The sequence below is a fragment of the Triplophysa rosa genome, linkage group LG17 (genome assembly GCF_024868665.1).
Source record: "Triplophysa rosa linkage group LG17, Trosa_1v2, whole genome shotgun sequence".
In the NCBI taxonomy this organism is placed as follows: domain Eukaryota; kingdom Metazoa; phylum Chordata; class Actinopteri; order Cypriniformes; family Nemacheilidae; genus Triplophysa; species Triplophysa rosa.
In genome coordinates this window covers 16,049,239-16,075,648 of record NC_079906.1, presented here as the reverse complement: position 1 = coordinate 16,075,648, position 26,410 = coordinate 16,049,239, and the positions used below count along the sequence as shown (strand labels likewise).

The 26,410-nt window shown below is 40.0% G+C and overlaps 2 protein-coding genes across 8 annotated transcripts in view; one reads left to right on the top strand and one right to left on the bottom strand.

Annotated features, from left to right (window-relative positions):
- The window catches only part of fcho1 (FCH and mu domain containing endocytic adaptor 1), a 34,760-nt gene extending 33,593 nt beyond the window's left edge, over positions 1–1,167 (top strand). For 2 of the 4 annotated variants that reach the window (XM_057355966.1, XM_057355967.1), the window contains 2 exons: positions 299–466; positions 835–1,167. In XM_057355966.1, coding sequence (XP_057211949.1) covers positions 299–466; positions 835–863 — 197 coding nt within the window. In that variant the 3' untranslated portion in view covers positions 864–1,167. The remainder of the gene's footprint in view (positions 1–298; positions 467–834) is intronic. The other 2 variants (XM_057355965.1, XM_057355968.1) reach the window with 1 other exon arrangement.
- A 124-nt stretch (positions 1,168–1,291) lies between these two features.
- Positions 1,292–26,410, bottom strand: part of rfx2 (regulatory factor X, 2 (influences HLA class II expression)) — a 30,876-nt gene continuing 5,757 nt past the window's right edge. The window contains exons 2-19 of one of the 4 annotated variants that reach the window (XM_057355969.1): positions 17,124–17,261; positions 16,852–16,963; positions 15,430–15,519; positions 14,935–15,014; positions 14,397–14,661; positions 12,877–12,951; positions 11,222–11,403; positions 10,781–10,900; positions 10,322–10,443; positions 10,051–10,169; positions 6,747–6,859; positions 6,445–6,602; positions 6,238–6,335; positions 5,668–5,817; positions 5,356–5,564; positions 4,971–5,124; positions 3,338–3,380; positions 1,292–3,246 (exon numbers count right to left, since the gene is read on the bottom strand). In XM_057355969.1, coding sequence (XP_057211952.1) covers positions 3,134–3,246; positions 3,338–3,380; positions 4,971–5,124; positions 5,356–5,564; positions 5,668–5,817; positions 6,238–6,335; positions 6,445–6,602; positions 6,747–6,859; positions 10,051–10,169; positions 10,322–10,443; positions 10,781–10,900; positions 11,222–11,403; positions 12,877–12,951; positions 14,397–14,661; positions 14,935–15,014; positions 15,430–15,519; positions 16,852–16,963; positions 17,124–17,158 — 2,238 coding nt within the window. In that variant the 5' untranslated portion in view covers positions 17,159–17,261 and the 3' untranslated portion in view covers positions 1,292–3,133. The remainder of the gene's footprint in view (positions 3,247–3,337; positions 3,381–4,970; positions 5,125–5,355; positions 5,565–5,667; positions 5,818–6,237; positions 6,336–6,444; positions 6,603–6,746; positions 6,860–10,050; positions 10,170–10,321; positions 10,444–10,780; positions 10,901–11,221; positions 11,404–12,876; positions 12,952–14,396; positions 14,662–14,934; positions 15,015–15,429; positions 15,520–16,851; positions 16,964–17,123; positions 17,262–26,410) is intronic. The other 3 variants (XM_057355971.1, XM_057355972.1, XM_057355970.1) reach the window with 3 other exon arrangements.

Below are 26,410 nucleotides of genomic sequence, written 5' to 3'. Positions count from 1 at the left end.
AAGTTTAGTGTTGGTTTTAGATTGCGGTGTGAACACAAGATGTTTTCTGTAATAGTGGGTGGAAGAGGAGTTGCTCAGAGCAAGAGGCCAAGAAGCAAATACATATGATCCGATCAGAGCATCATGGGAGATTTTTGAATTTAGAACATTTTGGAAGTAACTAGATGTTTTATTTCAAAACTTTTTACACATATGTCATAGGCGTCTCAGAGACAATATCAAAAGAACATAAGTGTTAAAAAGACTTTCTTAAATCAAAGAGCAGCTAATGACACAGTTATTTATGTTTGGGTCTCAGGGTCTGGCACATTGTGTGCCAGTTGGCAGTGCCTTGAGGTGCCCCGGGGTCCTCCCCCAAGCCTGGCTGTTCAGTTTGTTGGATCTGGGGCGTCTCTCTCAGGCATGAATGTTGAGCTGGTGGGCAGCCGATACCGCATGTCCCTGGTGAAGAAGAGGTTTGCCACAGGTGAGACCTAGTTTTTTTTGCAGCCTTGATGACTTTGCTGTATCCACCTGTTCATTGAAACCTAATCACAGGGTGAAAACAAATGTTTGCTCGATTTTTGAAGCTTTCATTTTTGTTGTCCATTTTAAACATTTATTGTGACTAATCCCAGAAAATGTTGAATTACATTACATGCACAAATGTGCTGGTGAATAGCCAGAGCCCTTGGCCCTACTTGCAACCTTGGTCGAATGCTTACAGTGCTGTTATGCTCTGCAGTTGGTAAAATGTAGTTTCTTTGCATGTTGCATAAATCATGATTTAAAAGGTTGTTTTTTGCAACATGCTCTTAAAAAAGGAAGAAATCATATTTTCCTCACTTTTTTTAGGAAAGTACATGGCTGGATGTTCTTTGTGAGCGAGGTGATGGTGCCTGGTGTGGTACCACATGCACAATATTTGCACTTTTTTCAACCCCCTGAGCTACAATTCATATTGTCCACTAGTGGGACCTGTATAGGAAATGGATATTACCCACTCTAGGAACCATGCACTGGAACTGGGGACCACAACCAGCTTGAGATCTGGGATTTCCTGGTCTACAGATGATAAATCCAAGAATCTGTACTCTTATCTGTATATACTGTTTGGTCTGTGCACCTTTTTGAAGTTTATAAAACTGGATGTAAATTTGTCATTTTGGTGCAAATTTGTGAACGAAAAAATATATATATGTATAAAAATGAAAAAAAAAAAAAAATTACATAAAGAAAAAATGGTGTTATGTTGTGCATTCAAGGGAGATTTAATATGAAAATGGAAATGATTCATTACACTTGAACACCAAGCATCACACAAAAGTGGTTTACACAAATTTATTACACTTTTTACCAGTACAAAATACAGTCCAACTAAGCGGTTGAAGCTAAATAAAGAACATTTTTAAAGACACAAAAATAAGGTATCAATATAGTAGTGAGAAGAATTGCATCTACCTCCATAAAAATATTCCTTAGCCAGAAGCTTTAAAACAGCATTATAAAAGAAAACTAGAAACCACAAAGTTCCCATCCCAAAAGCACACGAAAGGCAACAAACGTGACAGGCGTTAGAATACAGAGAGCCTGACACTCACAACCAACCACGGTGAGAGAACATCAGCCAATCACTTCTCAGAACACACAAAACAGCAAGTAGAAAGGACAATTCTCTTTGTAAATAGCAGAGAGGGGTGTGTAGGGTGCCCGTTACGGGCCGCTACCAGGCACCGGTTAAGATTACATCTGGGTTCAGCACAACATTGGAAATCAAACGATTACAAACAAAAACAACATCTTTAGAAAATATTTCCAGCTTTACATCGGTCAGTTGGGCACATCAACAGCTTTCCATCTAAAGCGTTACAATTAAATCAACAGATCAGATGTACAGCACCAGGTGATGAGTTTCTGTAAGTATCTGCATATTTTCTGTTACTGCATGTATCTATTTTGGGTTTTCTAAATCATCTAGAAAAAGCGAGATGTGAGGGTTCATAGAATTATAATGCGTCACCCATATGTTTTTTGCTATTACATATACACAATATCTACTTCGGTCTGTTATGCAAAGGAAGGTTTTAATCTTTATAAAAAGAGGCTATGTAAAAAGCTCAGGTAGGCCTACATATGTTCAATTTAATAAAAATGACAAAATATTCACATAACCCGGTGAATGCACACTCACTTCCAGTTACATTAGAAGGCTTTGTATAGAGACTTGCGCGCACACACACACGCACACACACACACACACACACACACAGGTACTTTCAATATATTCACAAATCATCTAGGCTCTTTATAACCACTGCAAACAACTAAGAACGTCTACAAAACTAAACCAATGTTTTACAAACCATATTTGGTGAGATCTGCACTACTTGGTGTCTAGGAAAATGGCTCTACCAGAGTAATAACCATCAACACAGTAGGCGTATGTACATCCTGAAACTTGACATTGGGATGCGCTTCAATAGTGATTTACAAAACATTACAGTTAGACATTGAGGAGTAAAAACTGTTGAGGTATAGACTAGTCATCTCATATGGCCAGGGCTTTATATCTACAAAACTGCAAGGATTAAGTGTCGACCCTCCATGTCATCATGGAAAGGCATTTGCATGTGCAGCAGGTTTGGGCGGAACGCTGCAGTGCAGCTGAGCGGGCGGCTTTGGGTCAGCGGGGTTGCATCTAAGCCTGAAGAGCCGCAGGTATCGGCCGAGGCCGAAAGTCTTTAAGGGCACGACTAAAAATGAGACCATCTTTAAAAGGTGCTTTAGACATCTGAGGTTCTGAGACGATACATTCATTCTGCGGTTAGAGGCACGGCCGAGAAAATGACAGAACGAGAGATAGAGACGAAAATAGAGATAGGTCTGCTCTAGTGTTTCTAAGGCACTGAATGAAGACTATGGCACGTCAACAAAAAGGAAAAACATTACAAAACCAACACGTTCTTTATTCACAGTCGCAGAAAACCTAACGGGGAGAGCGAGAAGGAGAGACAAACTGACGTACCCTCAAGCTAAACCAAAACCTCACATAGTGTTAGCTTGGCCACAAGCAGCCCTACATTCACTGCTGAGAATACACACACACACACACACACACACACAAGCGGCCGGCTCGTGGTCTGGCATGAGGCTCTTAGATCTCCTGCAGAGAGTGATTGATCTCGATTCTCTCTCTCTTCACTGCTGGCTCGCTCATGCTTCTTGACATATCTCCATCACTGGCCAGATCATCTGAGAATGAGGTGTCTAGGTAAAGAAAAAAGGGAATATGAGAATATGAAGCAGAAAAACCTTGAAAAATAGAAACGTGTGTTTGGTGAGCTTTAAAATCTGTTACCTTTCTCCATGATTGATGGCATCATTGTGCTGAGGTCACTGAACTGAAATATAAACAAAGAAAACTGTTAAAACTGGCAGCGACGTGGTGGCTATGGGCACTATTCCATTTTTATGCAAATTATGAACGCAAAATATTTTAGTAATTTGCAACTATTTATTTCCGTGTCAAAAATAATTTCGTTTTAATAATTAAATAGTTTTATGAAATAATGCAAAAAGGTTTAAAAATGTGCACAACATGACAAACAAAAATAAAAAAATCCATCACCATCATTTGTGACCCTGGATCACAAAAGCAGTCTTAAGTAGCACGGGAACATTTTTAGTAAAAGACAAAAATACACTGTGTGGGTCAAATTATCGATTTTTCTTTTATGCCCAAAATCATTAGGATATTAAGTAAAGATCATGTTCCATGAAGATATTTTGTAAATTTCCTACCTTAAATATATAAAAACTTTATTTTTGTGAGTGGATGGTCTGCCACAGTGCCCCTGATTAACAACTTCAAAGGCAATTTTCTCAATATTTTGATTTTTTTGCGCTCTCAGATTCCTGAGTTTTAAACGGTTGTATCTCAGCCAGATATTGTCCTATTCTAACAACTCATATATCTATAGAAAGTTTATTTATTCAGCTTTCAGATTATGTAAAAATCTCAATTTCGAAAAATTGACCCATAAGACTGGTTTTGTTGTCCAGGGTCACATTTGTGCAACAATATTCACAAAATTCTAAATTATCACAGCATGTGAGACATGGTAGAAATTTCTATCATGACGTGTCTGAAAAATGACGAAGATTCTCCTGTCATACACAGCCGCAGAAAAAATTAAGAGACCATTCCAGATTTTCATTTAATCAGCATTTCTAGATGTATTGTGGTCATTCCAGTCCGGTGTCTGATGAATTTCAACAAAATCAAACCTCCGGAGTGACAAAGTGTGAAAGACTGACAGCAAGACAAAATACGATTAAAATCAAGGTTATCACAATTTATTTTTTCGAACTTTTCCTAAATACACATATGACTGATTTATTGCTTAAAAGTGACATGAACTTTTCTTTGCAGTATTTGAGCATTGAAAACATACAGAGCATCTTTTCTGTTATTTTCACCTGTTTCTCCAGTTTTCATTTTATGCAAATAAATGCAAATAGAAACAATAATTTTATTTGAAATTTGGGAGAAATATTATTAGGAGTTCACAGAATTAAACAAAAATGATCATTTTACCTAAACACATACCTATAAATAGTAAATTCAGAAAAACAGAAAATAATTTTGAAATGGTCTCTTAATTTTTTCAGACTCCCCATGAACCCTTTTCACAGTGCACGGCACGCGATCAAACGCGCCGCGAAAAAGCGATGTGCGTGTGTCGATTTTTCCCCCGTCGCCCTGCAATGAAACGCCCCGTCCAATTAGATTTGAGTTTAGTGACGAAATTCAATAAACTAGCAAGTATAAAAAATGTGTTTTAAAAGTTTTTCCAAATTGTCAAAAGAGGCTAAAGTGCTTAAAACACTAAACTCGTTCACAGGCTAAATCTGTCACTGAGCTGTTATTACATTATTAATGTGTGAAGGTCTGAAATATGCAACGAAATCAAGCAGCCTGATCTCCTCACCTCCCCCATGACAGCGATGGGCGTCTCTCCGGTTGCCTGGGCGACACGGTGCTCTACCAAATAGAACATGTATTCATCATAGAGCAGACGGATGAGGTGGAAGGAGCCAAAACTGGCGGCCGAGCGCAGAGTCAGATCTCTGATCACCATGGAGCTGTAACCAGGGCAATGGGAGAATTTCATCATACTAAACTATAACCCTATCACACATCAAAATAGCCACAAATTAAAAGCACAGGCGAAGAAATGTGCCTATTATTACAATTAACACTCTTATAAGATCAATTACTGCTAAGCTTTGTGTTTATTAAAAAGTTCAACAATCTTACTATCATTGAGGGACAACTTAAGAGACATTATGCTGGTAGAGTAAACTTTACTGTACCTGTAGAAAGACCATTTGAGGAGGAACTGGCGGGCGGCGCGGGGGAAGCTGGGACTGCCTTCATAAGGTTTTAGCACCTGGTTGACGACATTCTCCAGCCAGGTGGCCCACTGATCCAGAGAGCTCTGCTGCTGTAGGGTCACTTTAAAATCCTGCTCTAAACGCTGGACGACGCTCTCGTCGCACTGACACACCCAGGACGCCTGCTCCTGTAACACAAAAACACAGAGTGAGACACTCACAATACACCGTAACGCATTTCAAATCATTTAAGCACAGACACAAGTCAAAGAGACTCAGAGAGAGGCGGACCTGAACGTTAGCGAAGTCCACTCGGTTGAGGTCGCTGAGCATCTGGTTGATCTGGGATGTGTTCTGCAGGACGGCACGGGCCGCTTGCGCAAGGTGATTTAGAGAGGTGTACCTGCGCAAGGTCTGCGCAAACGCACTCACTACTGCTGCCTGCGCATACAGAGGAACATTCTGTATTAGTATTATTTGATGTAATACTCTATTAAATTACTCGAAACAAACAAAATTGCACAGATAAAGTCAGCATTATTGAATTATTACTAATGCAAACTAACTGAAATGCAAATACTAATTTACAGTTATTTCCCATTTCAGAATGACATGTTTGCTAATTTGCATTTTTGATGTTTTTCATAATACTTTATTTTCAATATTATATTAGTGGAAATGTTATTGTATTATTATATGTAACCTTTATAATAACATTTTTTCATAATATTTTAATTCATTCTTTTTAATTATTGAAAATTTTTGATATCATCAAAAACTTTTTAAACACTGTATTTTGTTAGATTTAGCTTGTATTATTTTTTAAACATATTGTCTTTCAAGTGTACACACACACTGTACCTTAGTGCGAACAATCTCCTGTGGAAAGTCACTCATGGCTGATGTTAACCAACTCTCCAAACTCTTTGCAAAGTTTCTGATAGCTTGAGTGAGTGTACCTGCAGGATCATATTTGTCATAAGTAATGCTCACTCTTTCTGCTCACAATATATCTGCAACACTGATCCTGGAACAGCTCACTGTAAGTGTATTACTATAAATACTAACTGGGAACAGGCCGCAGTACATCAGGGATGAGGATCTCCACCAGTGCCTGATACAGGATGTGATCACAGCTTCTCATCCAATCTGTGATTGGTTCATATTTACACAGAGCCATCAGCTTCTCTCTGGGGAAACCTCTGATGTCTTCCATATCCTCTTCACTGCCAAAAACAAATACCCACAAACATCAATTTGTTTTTAAAATTAAAATAATTAATAATAATTAAAAGAATAAAATGTCCTATTTTTAAATTTCACATGATTTTAAATGTTTAGGTAGTCTTATTTTTAAGAATATTTGGCACCTGTTGGCAATAGTAGTTGCTCCGTCACTAGATGGCGCTGTTGAATACCAAAAGGTCTCCCACAGCTTCTCTATGAGATGAAACTGCAAGTTCATCACAACATCGAGAGTCGCCTGACGGAGAAAAAGAACACAATTACAAAACAAAATAAAATATGATTAAACACATCCGAACAGTAAAACGTCTCGTCTGACATATTTACTCCAACAATACCTGTTAAAACGCATTTATTAAAAGAGAAAGGTGGAGCTCTTGATGACTAATACCGAAGGAGAACGGTCTCTAATGGGTTAAGATAACATTTGTGTGATGAGAGTCTCCTTCAGTCTGAGCTAATACTTATTGAAGTGCCCTCTTGAAATTAAAATGTTAAACAACACAACCACATACATAAACTGATTTATATTCATCTTAAATTCAGTTTTAGGTTAAAAAAGAAACTTTAGCCAGTGTGGTTCGGGTGGCACGAGGAAACAAAAGAAGGTGTTTGGCTTCATTTAAGAGCAGAAGTGAGAATGTGTGTGTGTGTGTGTGTGGTGGTGGTAAACCGTCTCAAGAGTGATTCACACTTAGATTTCAGATTCTGGATGAGGACACACACTATTGTATCCAGTTACACAGCGCCCTTCTCCCCTCGCTGGTCACATGCTATGTTTTGGCTTCCACAGCCAGGTCACCATGACAACCTTGTTTACCGTCACCCCGGCAACCGTTCAAACACAGCACTCCAAAACAAAAAAGAGAAAATTCTCTTTCTCGACAAACAAGCCGTCTTACCTTCATCAAAAAGAGGGAGAAAAGCACTATTTCCTTACTTCCAGGAGACAAATGGGTTGTTTTAAAGTGTGCTTATAAACTTGCCTTAAAACCACAAAACTTCAAGAACACTTCTTCTATGGTAATTTACACATTCTCTTATCACAGTATAATGTGCAGAGACAGCTATGAGTAAGTCACTTCCTCAAAAGTCGACACGTCAGATTTGTCACCTGTTGAGGGATCCATCATAGGCCAACTATATGTTTTCCCAAAATAGTCTTACTACTGTACTGCTACTACTACAAGTACAAACCCAACAGACCATTTAGCATGACGTAAACAACTCTGAAGCACGTCCTACTTTGGCCACGTTTCCTTTACGTTTTTGAAAAGTTTCACGTACACATGACTGTTATCAAAATGGTCTGCATTTACACGGATCCAGGAAAACGGATAAAAACGCTGTAGTATGTACGCCAGGCCAGTGGATGGCGATGTTGTTGTGTAAAGAAACAGGACGTGCCTTGGCACATACACATTTATAAGCTAAAAGTGCTTTTTAATACCGTTGGTGGGCGTATGTGTGTGTTTAAAGTTTGGCGAATGTAAATAGTGTGTCTCCGCTGGTCTTATTGGTGCAGCAAATCCACATTTTGCTGTGGAAACGTTAATGCATAGTCGAGTAGCGTGAGCTCACAGTACGGGAAGCCGCCATATTGTTTTAATTATACTCGCGCAACTGAGCGCGTAATACGCATGCGCGTGGCGTTTCAGAAAGTTCTGTCTTGCCGTTTACATGGAAACGAAAACGGCGGCGTTTTCAAAAAGTTGCACTTTAATGAGACCCGATGTCAAAAGTTTGCGTTTCCAGTCCACTAAAACGCCTTTCCGTGTAAACGGACTGCCAAAACGCATACATTTTTTGCGTTTTCTCGTATCTCGTGTAAACGGCCTCTTTGATTTGGGACATATTCATTTTTAGTTTAATTTTTTTAGTACAAATGGTATGCAAGGTACAACTTCTACTTGTTGTGGGTAGTAAAGCTCAAACGTAAGCTTAAATCAGCCATTCAGAGGGTATGAGAAGAGCCAAATAATGAAGGCGGTGAGAAAAACCTGCAGCTAGCTACAGACGCACAGTAAAGATTTTAAAGGGTTAAGGTTAATTGGCAAGACAAAAAAAACATGAGAAAACAAAAAAAAAGACGTGCGGTGAAAAGGCTAGAAAGGGCTAGAGAGAGAGTGCATGAGATCACGACAGCAATGATATTAAGACTGAGCTCCGAAATGAAGATGGGCCGAATCCATCTCTCTGAATATTGAGAACAGCGCTGTAATGAGACCAGCTGCATTCGGAAGGTAAAACTCAAGGAACATGTCAAACCAGAAACTCTGTCGGCACAGAGAACCAGAAGGAATACTGAGAAGAGCAGAGAGAGAGAGAGAGATTCATTGTACAAGCTTTGGCAATATGAATGATTATTTCTCATGCCAAAAAAGCACACTTAAATTGAAACTGAATTAAGAGTTTTTTCCTTCTGCATTGAACCTCATTCTCTGCAGTTAAACTGCTCTGGCAACACGAATGTAGTGCTGTTTGTCCTGTCACTCTTTATAGCTTGTTGAAAGTGAAAGTAAGACTGAGAACATATTTACTCATATTTAGTTATAATTTATAAAGCATTTAGTATGAATATATAATAGAAGCTATATAAATGTTTTAGTTTAGTTTTAAACTATAATGATAATTTTAATGTATCATACAAATGTGTGACTGGGATGTTTAACAAAAGTTAATTAGCCATGGAAAAAATCTGACAACTGTGAGGTCCACTGGAGGACTGTGGTGTTTGTGGTCTGATCCTCTTTAGAAAAATCACACACAACAGAACTTTTACAGAAGGCTGCGAATGATTTTTTTTACATTCTCTGGTAAATGTTAATAGTGTTTTGCTTATTTACCCTGTCAGACTTGCACTCATGGTGGAAAATATGTAATAAATGTTTTTTTTGGGGGGGGGAATTATAGGGATACTCTATATGGGGGGAACCCATTTTCTTTTAGACAGACATGACAAAGAAACAGAAGGGCCTGTGCCCATCACCTGAAGCTATCAGGCCCTTGTAAGTTTCAGTTTATCTTTGTAACATTAGGCCAGCCAGACTAAGTTGTTGTTGTCTAAACCTTTTGAGAGAACAACATAACCCTAGTGCCAGGCCTAAGGGGTTTCTCCAGACCGCAGGTCCGGGTCCACCTTTGGGCAGAAGCTCTGTCCAGCACTGGAAAGCGGGCATGATTTCAGAATCAAAATCAGAAGAGCTTTATTGCCAAGTGTGCTTGCACACACAAGGAATTTTCTTTGGTGTTGGAAGCTTCTAGTACAGACATTCAACACAATGACAATACAATTTATCAATGATTTATGATTTATCAATGATTTATCAATTTTTTATTTATCTGATTTATCAATTTATAATTTATCAATGCTTTATAGGAGCTTCTAGTGGAATGATACAAAGAAGAATGTGCAAAAGTGTGCAATACCTCACAGTGGATCCTGTAGTTGTTCTGCAGTTTTTTCACATCATTCAAGCTGATTGACTCAGGCAAAGGACACGAGCCGAGATCGGGAGAGGGGAAGGGCGGGAGGACGTGGGACACATCTGCCAAAATACACACATACATACAATGTGAATAATTCTTAAAAGTTAAAATGCAATTAAGAAGGATTGTAAACTAGTGGGTGTGAGTGTAGATAAATTTGAATCTTTCCTAAGAGGCCGGATTAAAAAACACCATGCCACGGGAGGTTTACCAATGTACTGCTGGTGATGCTGGCTCTGGGCGGCTATGCTCTGCTCTGGGGTGCCGGACAAGTGCTGGGAGCTGCTGTTCAGACTGTCTCCCATCCCATCCATCTTGTGCAAGGGCTTAAACCTGGACATAAAAAAACGTCACAAAATTTACAAGTGGACTAGAATTCACTACTGAGAAAAAGAGATATGGACAGAGAGGGAGATGGAGGCTAAGTATGCTGGGATTTATGTGACTGAAAAGAGAAGATGAAAAACTTTGAGTAGAAAGTGTGAATCAGTGAAGGAAATCCATTACCCTCAAATCCAACAAATTATTCTGAAAAAAAAAACTTTGTCTGGATCTAAACAATTAAGCGAGACACCCGAACAAAACCACACACACATGCTGATGTAACTGTGACATGACACGTTGAATGCAAGTGGGAAACGAGAGAGACGGACAGAACGATTGTGTTCACCTCTGTTTCTGATGGACAGGCTGTTGTCTCATTGCCATGTACTGTGTGTCCTCCTGCATGCGGTTGAGAGGCGAGTCAGGCTTCAGACGAATGCCGTAATAATGGTATTTTGAGTTCCCCCTGAGACACACACACACACACACACACACACACACACACACAGAGAATGAGCCATTGCATTTTTATCCCATCAGCTTTATCCCGGCAACCCCAATCTCTGCATCAACACACCACAGTTTGAGACTGAATGTGATTTATTTCAGCCCATCACCTCATGATCATACTTTAAGTATTACAGCAGTGTTTTCAGCAGACCGAATAAACGTTCCTCTGTGCTGCTGTGACTAAATCTTGGAGTGATTGTGGTTGCAGCTCTGGCTGAAGCCTGACAGTGTTTGTGGATTTAGTGGGGGTTCTTGTGAGTGTAGCTCTTTATCTGACCTGGTGCCAAGTCGACGTGTGCGAAGACCCATGAACACAGAGCGGATGAGTTTGCCGAACGAGGCGGCGTTGACCGGATCCAGTTTCTGCTCCTGACAGTGTCTCAGGTAGTGGTTATACAGAGAGCTCCGTGGCAAACTCACTCCCTCAGCAGTCTCATAGTTATCCAGTAACCACTGCAACTGCGCACATAAACACAATAACCACAAATGGACAGCGATCTCAAACCAGATCATGAATACTACAGTAATAGTTCAAGTTTAAACAACATAACAAGCATACATAAACAAACCACACAGAACGAATCACTTTATCATACATATTCGTAAGGGATGGTGCACCCAAAAATGAAAATTCAGTCATCATTTACGCAACCTTAAGTTGTTTCAAATTTGTATACATTTCTTTGTTCTGTTGAACACAAAATAAGACCAAACTGTTTTGGGGCACCATTGACTAACATAGTAGTTTCTTTTTCTACTATGGTAGTCAATAGTGACCCAGAACTGATTGGTTACAAACGTTCTACCAAATATCTTTCTTTGTGTTCAGAATAACAACAAAATGAATACAGGTTTGAAACAACTTGAGGGCCAATAAATGATGACATAATTTGTGATAGTGATAGTTCACCCAAAAATGAATATTCTGCCATTTACTCAACATTTTCATTTTTGGGTGAACTATCCCTTTTACACAGTGTCTGTGCATCTGTTCATGTTTCTGAATGATCATAATAGCCAAAATGTCTGGATATGTGAACAAAAAGATGAGTGGCATTAGTCTGCAAAATTAATATTTAATCTGCCAAAATAATTAAAGATTTCTGCAGGGGTGGATTGTTTGGGCCAACCATTAACCGAGCTAAAAACACGAGAGAGGGAGTGTTAAATGGCTCTATTTGAAATGTGGGAGATATCTACAGACTTTGAAGCAAAAACAACTAACAGCTAATATGTGAAGATTAAATTAGACCCTCCACCGACACAAACATACACAGCAGCGTTACCTCGGGCTTTGTTAAGCCAATACAGCCCTCTTAAAAGGAGGATAATTGAAAATTTGTAAATATTCATAACCATGGGCTGAGGTGTCTGTCTTTATGCTGAGCTATACAAATGTGTCGGTCTCAAGAGCTCCAAGCCACTTCAGGCCGTTAAACATCTAACACATTTCGACTAGGATCTGAAACCCCTGGCAAATTAGAACTTGCTAAATGAAACCTTTAATGTAAGGTTTGAGAGGTGCGCTTTAATGTTAAGTTGTCAGTTTGTGTGTGTGTGTGTGTGTGTGTGTGTGTGTGTGTGTGTGTGTGTGTGTGTGTGTGTGTGTGTGTGTGTGTTTGGTGGAGGGGTGGAACATACAGCAACGTCTTCTGATATTCAAATTCAGGGCCTTAAACTCTCATTAGCATCACACGAGCTGAAATACACACAAACACGTTCAGCCCCTTTCATGCTAACTGGATGTCTCTATAAGTGGTGTACATGTGAATGCAGAAGTTCAGGGGCAGTTTAACCCCAAATGGGCAGTTCTGATAAAAGCATGCTCGCATCAGCGGTGAAATGCAAAGCAAAAGAAGCAGGCAGGAGAAATAGGCCCAGTTACAGATTTTGTTCCCGATTCGAATCAAGTCCCCCCCCGGTTTGACTTACATGGCTGTTGAGCAGGCTGCTTTTGTGAGTGGCAATCCCATCTGACTTTTGAAGGTTTTCAATCGCCATTTCAAGCTGAGGAAAAGTAAGGGCATGCGAGACATGAAACGGGGGGACGACAAGAAAGAATGGAGGGGGTGGGATGTGTGGGGGGACAACAGAGGAGAACACACACACACACAAAAAAGAAAAGGAAATCAGTCTGTTAGCTGCAGCCGGATTTTGAGCATTTCTATAACAGTCTGTCAGTATTTGCAGCCACATTCATTACGGGTGGACAAAAAGCATGCAAATGTGAGGAACTCGGAGGGTTACGGCACTCTTCCTGTCTCGGCCTCATATATGGTAATGAACTGAGGTCACGCTACCCTCAAACACACGAGAACAACTCGCCAGGCGATTCTGAAATCGCACGGTTATAAACAGCATGTTTATAAACATATCACCTGCATGGGAGAAGGATTTAAGTTTCCAATACTGGACGAGGATTGGCTTCTCAGCACTGAGGTAAAACTTGTGGCCAAGATGAATTTCGATTTTCAAAAAAATACTGTCTCTTTAAACTTGAAATAAAGTGAGGCCTAAAAAAATTTAAGAAATAAAAGAAGGCACTGGGAGAGAGATTTGGCAGAGTGGCAAACTTAGAAAAAGGGTGGAAGAAAAAAAAACTGGCATCCTTCCAAGTGTTTAAAAGGCTCCCGAGGGCTCTTGGCCAAATGGTACTGAGCCCCAGGGGTTGCTTTGTTTCGGAGGCCACTCAAGTGGCTGTGAAAACTGCTAAAACAAGACAGAGCTGAATTATTTAGAGGCCGTTGCCTTCTCAAACTCTATTCCTGCCTCAGGACCACCTCATAAACTTCCATATGACAGATGACATGATAGACTATACGACAGAGGTTATTACTGTGGTATTGTACATGTTTAAGTGACTCTCTGAAAAAGTTGCAAAATATTGGTGTTTTAAAGGAATGTTTGGGGTTTAAAACATTCAGTATTGACCGTTTTAGTGACATGTCGCTAGTACAATTTTTACTTGGTTTTTTAGAAATGCATGTTTACTGTAACGCACTTATAATGGAAGTCTATGGACAACGCATTCCTAGTGGGGTTATAACCAAAATGTGTGGCACCTGAGCTGTCTAAATGGTCCTGGAATGACTTGCAACATTTGCATGTTATCATGGGGTTGGCTTAAAACAGCTATGACATGAGATAGAGAACTGGATATATCTTAAAATATTTAGTAAGCAATTTTCTACTCTTATATGAACAGATATAATGTAAAAGTCGTGTGGTTATAAATTCAAATCAGATTTTTTTGCCCCATCTGTATCTGAACTGTAATGACGATTTTTATTTCTTTTAATAAACTAAAGGATGAGAGCAATTTGTTTCTGTGGTGGCCAAATATATTTCTGGAATTGCAGCTTTCCAAATACTCAAACTGTCACAGAATCTCAACCCCTCTCCCATATCACTAATGGACCAGTTTTGCAATCTTTTAGTGGAGAGGACCGTACCATTGCAGATGAGGAGCGGGATGAGTGAGAGGAGTGGTGACGGCCGCTCTCCATTCCACCGTGGATCAGGTAAGCACTGCCGCTGGAAATTATTTGACTGCCGCCCACGTCCATGGCGATGCCCACCATGCTGTGAGTGGGCACTCCGCTGGCAGACGAGACAACGGTGGTGACTTGGGTGCCCCCTGCCTGGGAGTCAAAATAGGTGCTTCCGCTGCCCTGTCCGTACAGCTGGGAGTCTGGGTTGTAAGAGTATGCAGTGCGACTAAAGTAAGACAGAAGAGAGTGTGCACGTGAGAGTCATGTATTCATGATTTTCAGAAACTTTTAACACAGATCCCATGTACTTACTTTTCGACAGTCATTAAAAGAAATGAATAACTTCAGCTTTTACGTACAAATCACTGTCAAATGTTTAATAGTGTCGAACTAGCAATTAGCAAAAAGGTGACAAAATATTAAAAAATAAAAAAGATCAAATAAAATATAAAATTAATTAATTAATTAAATATCATGAGCACCCATATCAATTACTTACATTGTTCCATTGGGATAGACCGCCTCCCCCCCCTCCACGTACTGCACCTGGGACTGGTACACGTGTTGGACCTGTTGGACCTTCAAAGACACACAGAAACACACATATGAAGATCAGACACAAAAAGCACTGCGTCACTTCTGACATGTGCCAATATAGATTCTGCAAGCGAAATGAGGTTCTACATTCAGATTGCAGGCAGCAGAGGGCAGTGAACACAAAGATTCTCCTCGACAATGAGAGACACCTTTTCACGCCGGAAAAGCAGTTATTAGCGTGTTAGTCGCGACAGCTCAGGCATGACGTGCGTGAGAGTGAAGCGTGTCTGTGTTTCGGGGCTCTGACAGTATGTTGTTGATTTAACAGAGCTGGCGATGCAGGGACAAAGACAGCCGAGAGAGTGACAGAGATATGAAGAGGGGAAAGAGATAAGCCGGAAATGTTGCGGGTCGTCGGGGTGTGCAGTGATTGGCTGTCCTGTGTGTGTGTGTGTACCTGCTGAGGGACCTGTTGAACTCTAGGCACTGGCAGCTGCTGCGCCTGAGCACCCTTCTGGGCAGAACCAGTGGTCTGAACTAACACACGCTGCAGGTGAGGGACACACACATACACACAAACTTGAGAATTAAGAGCCTCTAATTCTTGAAAGGTCCCTTGAAAGGTGAAGCGTATCTTTTCTGGAGTTTAAAATACTTCTTTATCAGTATAATTTGGGGGCCAGGCAATCACTTGTATTTCTCAACTGAAATGTGTTGGATAGAAGTGCCTGCTAAATGAATAAATGTAAGTGTAATAGTTTACCCGAAAATAAATATTCTGTCATCATTTATTGCACCTCATGTGGTTCAAAACCTGTATATGACAGGTTTTTTTATCCGTGGAACACAAAAGATGATATTTTAACAAAGGTCTCAGAGGTCTTGGGTTCATACAATGAAAGTCAATGGGGTCCACAGTGTTGTTAAGTGTTGACGTTCTTCAAAATATCTTCTTTTGTGTTCCGCAGAAGCAAGAAAATCACAAAGAATTTTGAGTTTGGGTCAACTACCCTTTAAAATCCTGAGAAAGACTGATAGACACTGAAAATATTGTTTAGTCCAGGGGTTCTCAACCTTTTTGACTCCAAGGCCCCCCATTGTATTTAACAATATTCAAAGGGCCCCCCTTCTACTCACAAAACCTCAAAATTTCTACCCAATAAAATATTTTAGAGCTTAATGTTGACTGTAAAAAGGTTTATTAACTATAAAAATGGCCAAATAATAATATCTTGGGTTTTTTTTAGTTTTTAAATGTATTTCAATGTTAATTTTGTCTAATTTTAAAATACTGGTCACCTTGATGCCCCTCTTGAAGTCAGCTGGGACCCCCTTGTGGGCCCCGGCCCCCCTGTTGAGAACCACTGTTTAACACTGGTTTAGCCTATAGAAACCAGGTTGAATCTCTCCAGACTGCTGGCACCTCAAATGTTCTTCTGTACGCGTGTGACAGCCGAATTGGAATCTATACACAGAGCATGAATTGCAACGAAAACAGCATGGCTTAAAGTTTTCTACCGGTTTCAGTCATAAGAAATATGATGTACTACTAAAAACACGAACCTAAATAATATAAAGATGGGTTTCTTTGAATGTGTGGTTGATCCAACCCCAACATTTTCCTCACAGCTCGACTCAACGTCACTGCTAATCATTTCAATCGGCTCTGACAGCTGAAGGGTGCGGGTGAGGAGAGATCTTTCATCACTTCAGATGGATCCAGCGTGTACTGAAGTCATCTTTACCAAGATTCAGACCGATGAAAGAAGAGCTACACTAAAGCTCTGTGTTTCTTTAAGGTGGCAGAGGTTTCATAATAATTATTATCTGCCTTGTTGTTTTACGATGTGTGATAGCGTGTCATGCCGAACACATTTACCTGTTGTGAGGGGGGAACGGGCTGAACCACAGGCGCCTGGGCTGAGGTGGACGTCCTTAGTGCCACAGTGGACGCCGTCTCTGAGCCACCCTCTGACCGCTGCATGTTTCTCCTAAGAAAAATTTAAAAGAAAATAAAACACTACATCTTAAATGTAAATACTAGGTATAATAAATAAAACATCTTTATAATAATGCAAATTGGGATGCAGCTAGGGTTGCATAACGGAATCGTAGATGCATCAAGTTGCTAGAGGGATCAGAGCGGCTCACTGAAACACTCTGCACATTCGCCAGCCATCATCCATGTGCCTTTTCACACAAGCCTCTACTACAGGACCAGGAAGAGCTCGAACCAGCCAAGTCAGACCAAGTCACCCACAGCCCCAGCAGGCCACTTACCTCTGAACTCTATTATGTGGAAATGAACAAAGGAGACATTAACAATCGTATCACAAGCACGGTTCGGCTCCTACCAGCCGGGAGGGGATTCAGCTAAAGTGTAGAGCCAAAGAGTTTTACGCTGTCGTCAGGAACCCAGTTCAACTCATCCGAGCCCTGATGCAAGATAAAAGAGGAGGGTGACACAAATGGAGACCATTTGGCCTCTTATGGAACAAGAGAAAATCTAAACGGAACAAGAGAGGAGACAGCACAGGACTTTGGAAAGAGTTAAGGGGTGGAAAAAACAACGCCCCCCCACACCTGAAAAAAAAAGAAAAACTAAAACGGCAATGAGGCTGGTCCCCCCGCCAGGATACTGATGATCTCCAGCAGTTGTTTGGAATGAACTCCGTCTCTAGGGGCTCCAATAATACAGCTGATATGAGGAAATTCCTCAATGCTTTGTAAACGTTTGTTGGTTGCTATGGTGAGGGATCCATGGCAACCATCCCTAACTATACCACCCCAACCTCCCCCCACCCCTAGCGCTATTCTTTTTTAAGCTCGCGCACAGGAACTCTGTAGTGGCAGAGAGACAGACAGACTCAGAAACATGGAAATAGAGCTAAGGGAGGCCTGTCGATCTCTGTACATCTAAATAAGCTCTTAACCTGCCTGACAGCGACACAGATCTTTCGTTCCGCACTTAAAAAGCAATCGGCAAAGCGTGCAACAGGTCCCAGATCAGCGGTTAGAATGCGTCCCTGCATTGATCCAGAGGGCTGTCAAGAGTGAAGGCTGATCAGAGAGCTCATGCGTTTGGAGAGACCCTCTGACTGACAGTTTGTAGTTGAAGTTTACAATGGAGCAAAATACAACAAGCGATAAGCTTAACATGCACGATTTCATCTGCGGGAAACACGGATGACAATTAAAAGCACTCAAGGTTTTCCACTGGGAGCGAAAGAATAAAGAAAAGCGGCTAATTGTGTTTCTGAGATTAGTAATGTGAAATAATAAATTCTCAAGTGGGAAGTGGCAAGCTCAATTCAAAGGTAAATTAATTGAAGCTGAATAAGGACGAATAAAACTGTCTACAGTGTCTAAAATAAAAGAAGTGAATGAAGATGAATTTAGTAGGGATGCACGATAAATTATCGGCCATATCGGTACCGGTCGATAAATCATCATTTTAAATGTTATTGGTATAAACATATAAAAACATTATCAAATTTAGGCTGATATATTATAGCCGATAAATCATAAATCATTTCCTCTGGTCAAACTTTTTCAGCTGCACGCTGCTCACAGTTAAGATACAGTACAGTACTATTTTCTGTCATGATCATTCACTTACTGCTATTAGCAAAACATTGCTGATGTAGATAGTATGTTGATACAGTATTTATGAATGTGTCGGTTATATGAACAAAAGCATATTGTTTGAATCAGACTGCAGTCTGAATGCTTTCTGGAACTTTTTTTTTAAACATTTTTCTGGAAGAACATCTATAATTTGTTTATTAAATATACCAGAAAAGTTTGAAGGTTAAAGAATCGTTAACAAGTGTAAAGTAGGCTTGGTACGTGATTTTAAGGGGAAAAAGAGAACAATTGGTTACCTTGTTTTCAGCTGTGAATGTTTTCAAATAAAAGCAGTTGTCCACTTTTTGCCTTGTGTTTCAGTTAGGGATGTTAATGATTATTCGACGATCGATTAATTGTCGATAACAGTTTACTCGAAATAACTCAATGATGATCGAGTTTAAAGCTTGCACGTGCTTGCGGCTTATGCACATAACACATACAGCAGACTCGTGGAAAAACGAAATGGCTATCCACTTATTACATTACTTGGCTACCGACACACCTTAGTTTTGCATTGTTCATTTGAACAATGGACGCAAGAGTTTGAGTGGCGCATGTCTGTCAGCGGGAGCTGCAGCCGTTGCAGTTGTGCAGAGGCGCGATGATTGACAGGTCAAGGCAAGTAGCGTTGTCCTTGTTTTATTGTTGCATTTTCATTTAAATAATAATAAACCACAAACTGTGTTGAAGTAAGGGGAAAATCCGAAGATCTTTGAATTTATTTACATTACAAAACAGGTACAATGTTATCAGTCTTATTCGTTTTGTTAATAAACATTCTGTTTCATATAAGCAAGTTTGTCAGTGTACTATTCTTTTGTTGTTTAATTAAAAGTAAATAATGAATGTATAACTATTGGCATCAAAAGAAAATGTTGTTTTTCCTTTGGATACCATCCGCCTTTGTTAGTAACATTTTACCATAGGTGCGTTTGTAATGATACTAGGCTATTTTATGATTGTTCAGTTTTTTGTTAAGAATAATAATGCAGAAACATTTTAAGCATTTGTTTTAGTCAAAGAAAAAAGATCTAAAGCTGCAGATCAAAATAAGCACTATAGATGCAAAATGCAAATATATTTTCTTTTATAATGTGTGGTATCGGTAACGTATGTTGTCACACGTTTATTAAATCCTGTGTACAGTACGTTTATTAAAAGTGTACAGTACCATCAGGGTTTTTAGGTTTGCATTGATCGCATGTGGACAGCTTATCAGTTATTTTATTCGAAATGGTTTAGCACATCATTTAACTGTTATTTTAGCTTCTGCTCATGTAATACAAAGAATGATGTTATTTATGTGAGACCAGTGGCGTAACTTTGTTTTCAAAAGTGGTGGGGACAAAGTCCGCCCCCACCCGCTGGGCTCGGTCAAATCAATGGAAAACAATACTTTAATAAAGAAAATATTTATATAATAACTAAATATAACTAAAATAATAAAAAATTATACTTCTTTATTGGTTTACACATTTTTTGTGCTTGGACAATGGATGCGCAAGCGGTGCATTCACAGTGTGTTTGTTCCATAAGCTTAGTTTTATTCAAATAAGTGCTCGGGACACAATTGACTTGGCAAAAATTGGTGGCGACATGTCCCACCTTCAAATTATGCCTCAGTGTGAGACACAAGTCTCAACTTCAGGACCGCTAAAGGTTGTAACACGTTATGGACATTTGTGAGTTAAAATGCCCTTTTTCGAATTCTACAGATTCTCTGTAATACTGTCGATACTGTCCATGCACTGTGTCCTATGCACATTTAGAAAGAAAACAACACGCTTATAATAACAAATCAACCTATTCTCTCACGCAGACGCGCGCAATGATATGAGTCTGCTTACATGCAATTACCAGAGTGCATATCTGAGGCGGCAACACGTTGTATATTGGTCCATATGTTAATAATTAATAATTTATAATTCAATTATTTGTCAAGTATGGTGACCCATACCCGAAATGTGACTCTGCATTTAACCCATCCAGAGAGTAGTGAACACACGCACAGCAAGTGGTGAACACACGTACACCCGGAGCAGTGGGCAGCTATCACTGCAGCTGCCAGGGGAGCAAGTAGGGGTAAGGTGCCTTGCTCAAGGGCACCTCAGTCGTTACCCATCGGCCCTGGGGATCGAACCGGCAACCTTCTGGTCACGAGTCTGACTCTCTAACCATTAGACCACGACTGCCCGACTTATATTAGCATTTTTTTAAACTTTTTATTCTGAATTTTTATGAGGAAGATGGCGTTTTGCGTTTACCTAAGACAGTCGAGCAACTAGAAGCCTGTATTAGACAAGAATGGGACAACATTCCTATTCCTAAACTTGAGCAACTTGTCTCCTCAGTCCCCAGACGTTTGCAGACTGTTATAAAAAGAAGAGGGGATGCCACACAGTGGTAAACATGGCCTTGTCCCAACTTTTTTGAGATGTGTTGATGCCATGAAATTTAAAATCAACTTATTTTTCCCTTAAAATGATACATTCTCTCAGTTTAAACATTTGATATGTCATCTATGTTGTATTCTGAATAAAATATTGAAATTTGAAACTTCCACATCATTGCATTCTGTTTTTATTCACAATTTGTACAGTGTCCCAACTTTTTTGGAATCGGGTTTGTAAATGAAAATCGATTATGGGAATTTGTCTAAATTGACATCCCTAGTTTCAGTCTTAGGGAATTTTATATTAATATTTAGATACTGTATATCGGCCAATATATCGGATATCGGCTTCCAATGTTAAAGAATTATCCGTTATCGGCCAAAATTTACATATCGGTGCTGGTTCATCCCTAGAATTGAGTAAAGTTTGAGCTCTGGGTGTATTATAAAAATAACAAAAATGTGCATAAAAAAATAAAGCAGCAATAGGATGAAATGCTTTAGAAGAGTCAGTAAAAATTCAATTGCCAATTCATACACAAACAAAATACATTTCCATAATGGTTCATCCTTTTTCTGAAGACATATAACTCGAGAAAGGTTTATATCATTATCACAAATTTCATTAAATACCTTATAAATATTTTATAAGGTAAATATCATTTTGTAGATATTAAACTCCAAAATATAGAAATGTATAAAATATAGTCTTAAAATGCAAAGAAATTTCCATTGCTTTTGCGAGCTAAAAATTCACTGATATCTGCTTTCTATCAGTCTTGTTTGTTCATGGCACCAAGACATCAAAATTAGTTTCTGTGTCTTTTAAAGGGATACTTGAAAATGAAATGAAAAATGAAAATCTAATCACCATCGAGTTGTTCCACATCTGTATAAATTTCTTTGTTCTGATCAACACTTAGAAAGATATTTGGAAGAATGCTTAGGGTATAACCAAACAGATCTTTCCCCCCATTGACTCCCATAGTAGGAAAAAATACTTCATCATTTTTTTGTTCTGTTGAACACAAAAGAAAACATTTTGAAGAATGTGACAGCAAACAGTTCTGAGGCACGTTTTGACTACCATTGTATTTATTCCTACTATGGTAGTCAAGGGGGTGCAAAATCTGTCTGGTCATATACGCATTCTTCCAATTATCTTAAGTGTTCATCAGAACAAAGAAATTTATACAGATTTGGAACAACTCGAAGGTGAGTAAATGATGACAGAATTTTTATTTTTGGGTGAAGTATCCCTTTAAACCACGTGTAAATGGTAGTGTAATCCTCAACACTGACTAAATAAACAATAAATAAATAAACTCTGTGCTAAATCTTCAGTAATCACTGAGTCACATCCAATCAATCAACAGGGTTTATTCAGTTAAAATCCAAAAGATAAGTTTCATCAGAACTCTGAGAGTAAATAGTAAGTGCGCGCTTAGATCTTTTAAAAGAAAGGAATTCGCCTGAGGGGTGTTGCATTGGATATAAATACGTTTGGTTGGCCCAGACGCAGTTATCTTTGGAGGCGAATCTTGCCTACCGCTATTATTCCTACTGTTAATATTCTTCACTGTAAGCCTTCAGGTGTTCCGAGAGAAATCAACTTCAGCCTGTCAGTCAGCGTATTGTTGTCTAATGTAAAACTAAGATAAAGAAAAAGTGAATTAAGGGCAGTATTTGACAAGCGGCGTCACTTTCTGGACTTTGCGTGAGCTTCTAGAGAAGGTTAAAAGCCACACAAATTCCCCACCAGCAGCTACGACCTGCACAAAGGCAGAAAAACAGCAGGAGCCCCGTCACTTTGGTGTGAGAAGCAAGAGAGGCCCGTCCTGAATAGGGTTGTGCTTTATTACAGTACAGCCCAGACTCCCCGCCGCACGACACAACCGCTCACCTCAGCTAAACACAAATGAGCTATTAAAGACCGCCAAAACACAGCGGCGATTTCCTTCTGTTCTCATTAACCTGAGTTTGTTGTTTAATGCCAAGAAAGGATTTCGGTCTCACTCCCTTCAAAGAAAACACAATGCTATACCTGTTAATGAGTTTAGTGTTGAGAAAAAGGTTTAGAGACATCTGTCAAAGACAGATCGAACTTTAACAGCGCTCTATCAGGGCAAAAGCACATGCAGATGTTCAATTAAAAACAGGAGCCCACAGTCTTGGCTCTTGTTTGCACTGGCCCACATTGTTTGCAGAGCAACAACGGTTGCTAGTGGCAACACCGTCCACTCCCGTTTCCAGGAGCCTGTTGCTATGCAACCAACAGAATACTTCCCAAACCAAACAATGCCATCCCCCAAGTGATCCTTCTATCTCACATTAACCAGAAACTTAGAACAATAAATACATAAACTATTACTCTGACACTGTAAGGGGGGATTCAGGGACTAGGGAGGGGAAAACCATGTGCCTTTACAGCAAAACGTTTACAGACACTGTACAGCTAAACTTTCTAGTCTTTTTCTTTGGTGTGTTACGTGGTCACGCTGACAGGGAATGTTAAAGCTATCAGAAAGGAAATATTAAGACAAAAAACGGATAAAGAAAAGCGACTCGACACTCCAAACACAACAATCACTTAGTAAACGAAGCTTTAAACTACTTTTCCAACTACATAATCCAATGCCCTGACAGATTTGCAGCTTGGATCTACACTCTGATTGCTTTAATGAACCACCGGAAGCTTCAAACAGTCGTGCAATGAAGCAGAGGCACTTGTTGCCATTAAAGGGCTGTCTATACTGGACATCTGCGTCCAACAAGCTCGGCTGATGTTTCACAGATACACGGTTTTCAAAACACACACAAACGACACAGCGGGCTGCCTACCGCTTATAATGTAGACATTAATTTAAACTAACTGACAGAACAAAACAAATCTTGAAGCTGTAGATTATTTACTAAACTGCCGTGGGAGCTGGTTTTGGTTAGAACTAAATTGCAATCCAGTTTTATTTAATAATGTGTGTGAATTCACACATTGCACTGCGTACACAAAGAGAGGTAAGAGTGGATGGGTTTGCAGATGGCAGTGGACGGTCACGATGCAAGTGGTCAGCTGGACCCTTTGTCAGATTAGATCCATTCGAGCTCTTCCAAAAAACCTGTAGCTTTTCCTTGACGTTCTCTCCTTGATCGTCCACCAAACGCACACATACGCAGAACCCTCATTCTTCAATTGCCATCGCAACCCCAGTCCATCCGTCGCCAGCACGCCACAAGCAAAGGGCTCTGCAGCCAGGGAGAATCGGTCGAGCGTTGCCATGGAGACCGTTTGTTCACACTTACAACTCTACAACCCCCCCACCCTACTCCTTCTCCTCCTCCTCCTCCTCCTCCTCCCCCGATAACCCTTTCCAGATTTCCGCACCACCCCCAACCCGGAGCAGATGATGATTCTGAGAATAAAGAACGTGGATTGTAAAACCGAAAGCTTATGTTTGAAACAAAGACTGAAAAAAGAGTACAAGGGGAAAGACACAGTCATTTAAGTAAACTGTTTAATGGTTTTGTAGGAGTCATTTCCAGCAAAATGGTGGAACTCCAGTTTCTGTTGTCACACCATCTTGTTGCCCATGGTGATACAAAAACAGTCTCGAGCTACAAAAAGGTGCTCCAGGGTAAGTCTCGCATTTCACAATGTTCTCCAAGCAGGTGCCTGTTTGGGGCGCAAAAATATACATAGTGGTTACTACACCCAGTGACACATTAGAAAAACTGTTGAGGGAAAATTGCCTCACAAATGTGATGGATCACAGTTACAGCTGCGGGCTTGCTGTTGCACTGTTGCAACAAGTTCCAGCTGGCAAACAAACCACCAGATAAAAAAAGACTTTTAAATGCATCAAATGCAACAGCTGTTTTTGTACGCATATCTACATTTGTTATTATGTGCAATAAAATACAGCTAATATTGTATGCATCTGGCCATTTTTGTTTGAAGAACCTAAGAAGATAACCAGACGACCAGAGATAAGCGCCAAATGGCATCAGGTCAACGGTTACCTATATACTGGGATGCGAAGAGAAGACAGAGGGAAAAAAACATCCTAAAGTGATTCTGTTCCACCACATTGTCTCCACATTACGTCTGCTCTCCAGAGAAAAACCTCCACGTTGGGATTTCGGAGCCGAGCAGGCCGAGTAATCTTTCCTTTATTAATCTGAAAAAACAACACAGCCTTCTCCATACCTTCTGCGATTCATTCGGTTCCATCTAAACAGACGCCCTTTAACATGCTCTTATGACCGATCTCTACAGCTGTAAATGAAAAGCGTCAGCTAAACTCCATGTGCTGTTGACATTTCAACTTCTTGACTTACAATCGGTCATTATTACCGCCTGAAAGGAAACAGACTGGATGAAATTTGCCTGTCAACAGGCTTCTACCCAACACACATTTTAATAGAAAGATCGGTTCATTAGCTGTCTTTCCTTGAGTACCACATTAGGCAATCCAATAACCCATGTCAATGGTTGTGGCCGATCTAATGGATGGTTTCTCTAGATCATGCTGGCCAAATCTTCAGATTAAGGACATGAGGGTTTTTAATATCCGTTATGAGAAATCCTGTGAGCAGCTGCATAAAAAACGATTGAGAACTTAACTGCTTGCAAACGGTGGAAATTTTTTAATAAACAAAGACTCTCCTCAACAACCTGGCCTTGACCGATGGGGCAAAAGGGGCCAAGACGACTGTTTGACCAGTTCTGCATACAATAGCACAGAGGGCAACGCAAGAGTCACACAAGGTTCAGCCCCCACAGAATCAACAAGCACTTCCTCGTCGTCTATTCAGGTGCATATAGAGACGTGAATGGGTATCCATGGGCTAAAGTGCACATCTGTAGTCAGGCATAGCTTGAGCAACGCATGATAAATACAGAGACGTTAGCTTAGGTGGAGAAAAAGTGCTGAATAAGAGATGTTTTTCTGTGGGAATAAATGTACCGAAGTGACCTTCTAAAGGATGAATAACTGGGTGAATCCTGATGCTACAAAGTGTGCCAAACCTCATAGTAATGGATATTAAACAAAACAGAACACAGAAATGAAGTCAGTAAAGACCAGATTTTAAGGACAACGATAAAATAAAACTGAAGGAATAACTTATCCAAACGTTACTCACTCTCATGTTATTTCGAACCTGACTTACATTTTCTTTGAGGTCAACAACAGAAAACCGAGTAAAGGACAAAAAAAACCTTTGTGTAATATGCAACAGTTAAAAAGGAGGACATTACAGGGACTGTCCATGTCTGTGGATCATGAGAGACTGAGAAAGAGACAAGGCCATTGTGATGCAAATGTCACTGCCCAGTGTGTTGTTTGTGGCAGGAAATTTAATTAGCAGTTGTACGGCTACGATACAAAGCAGGTGGAATGTAAAGAACGCCCGACGA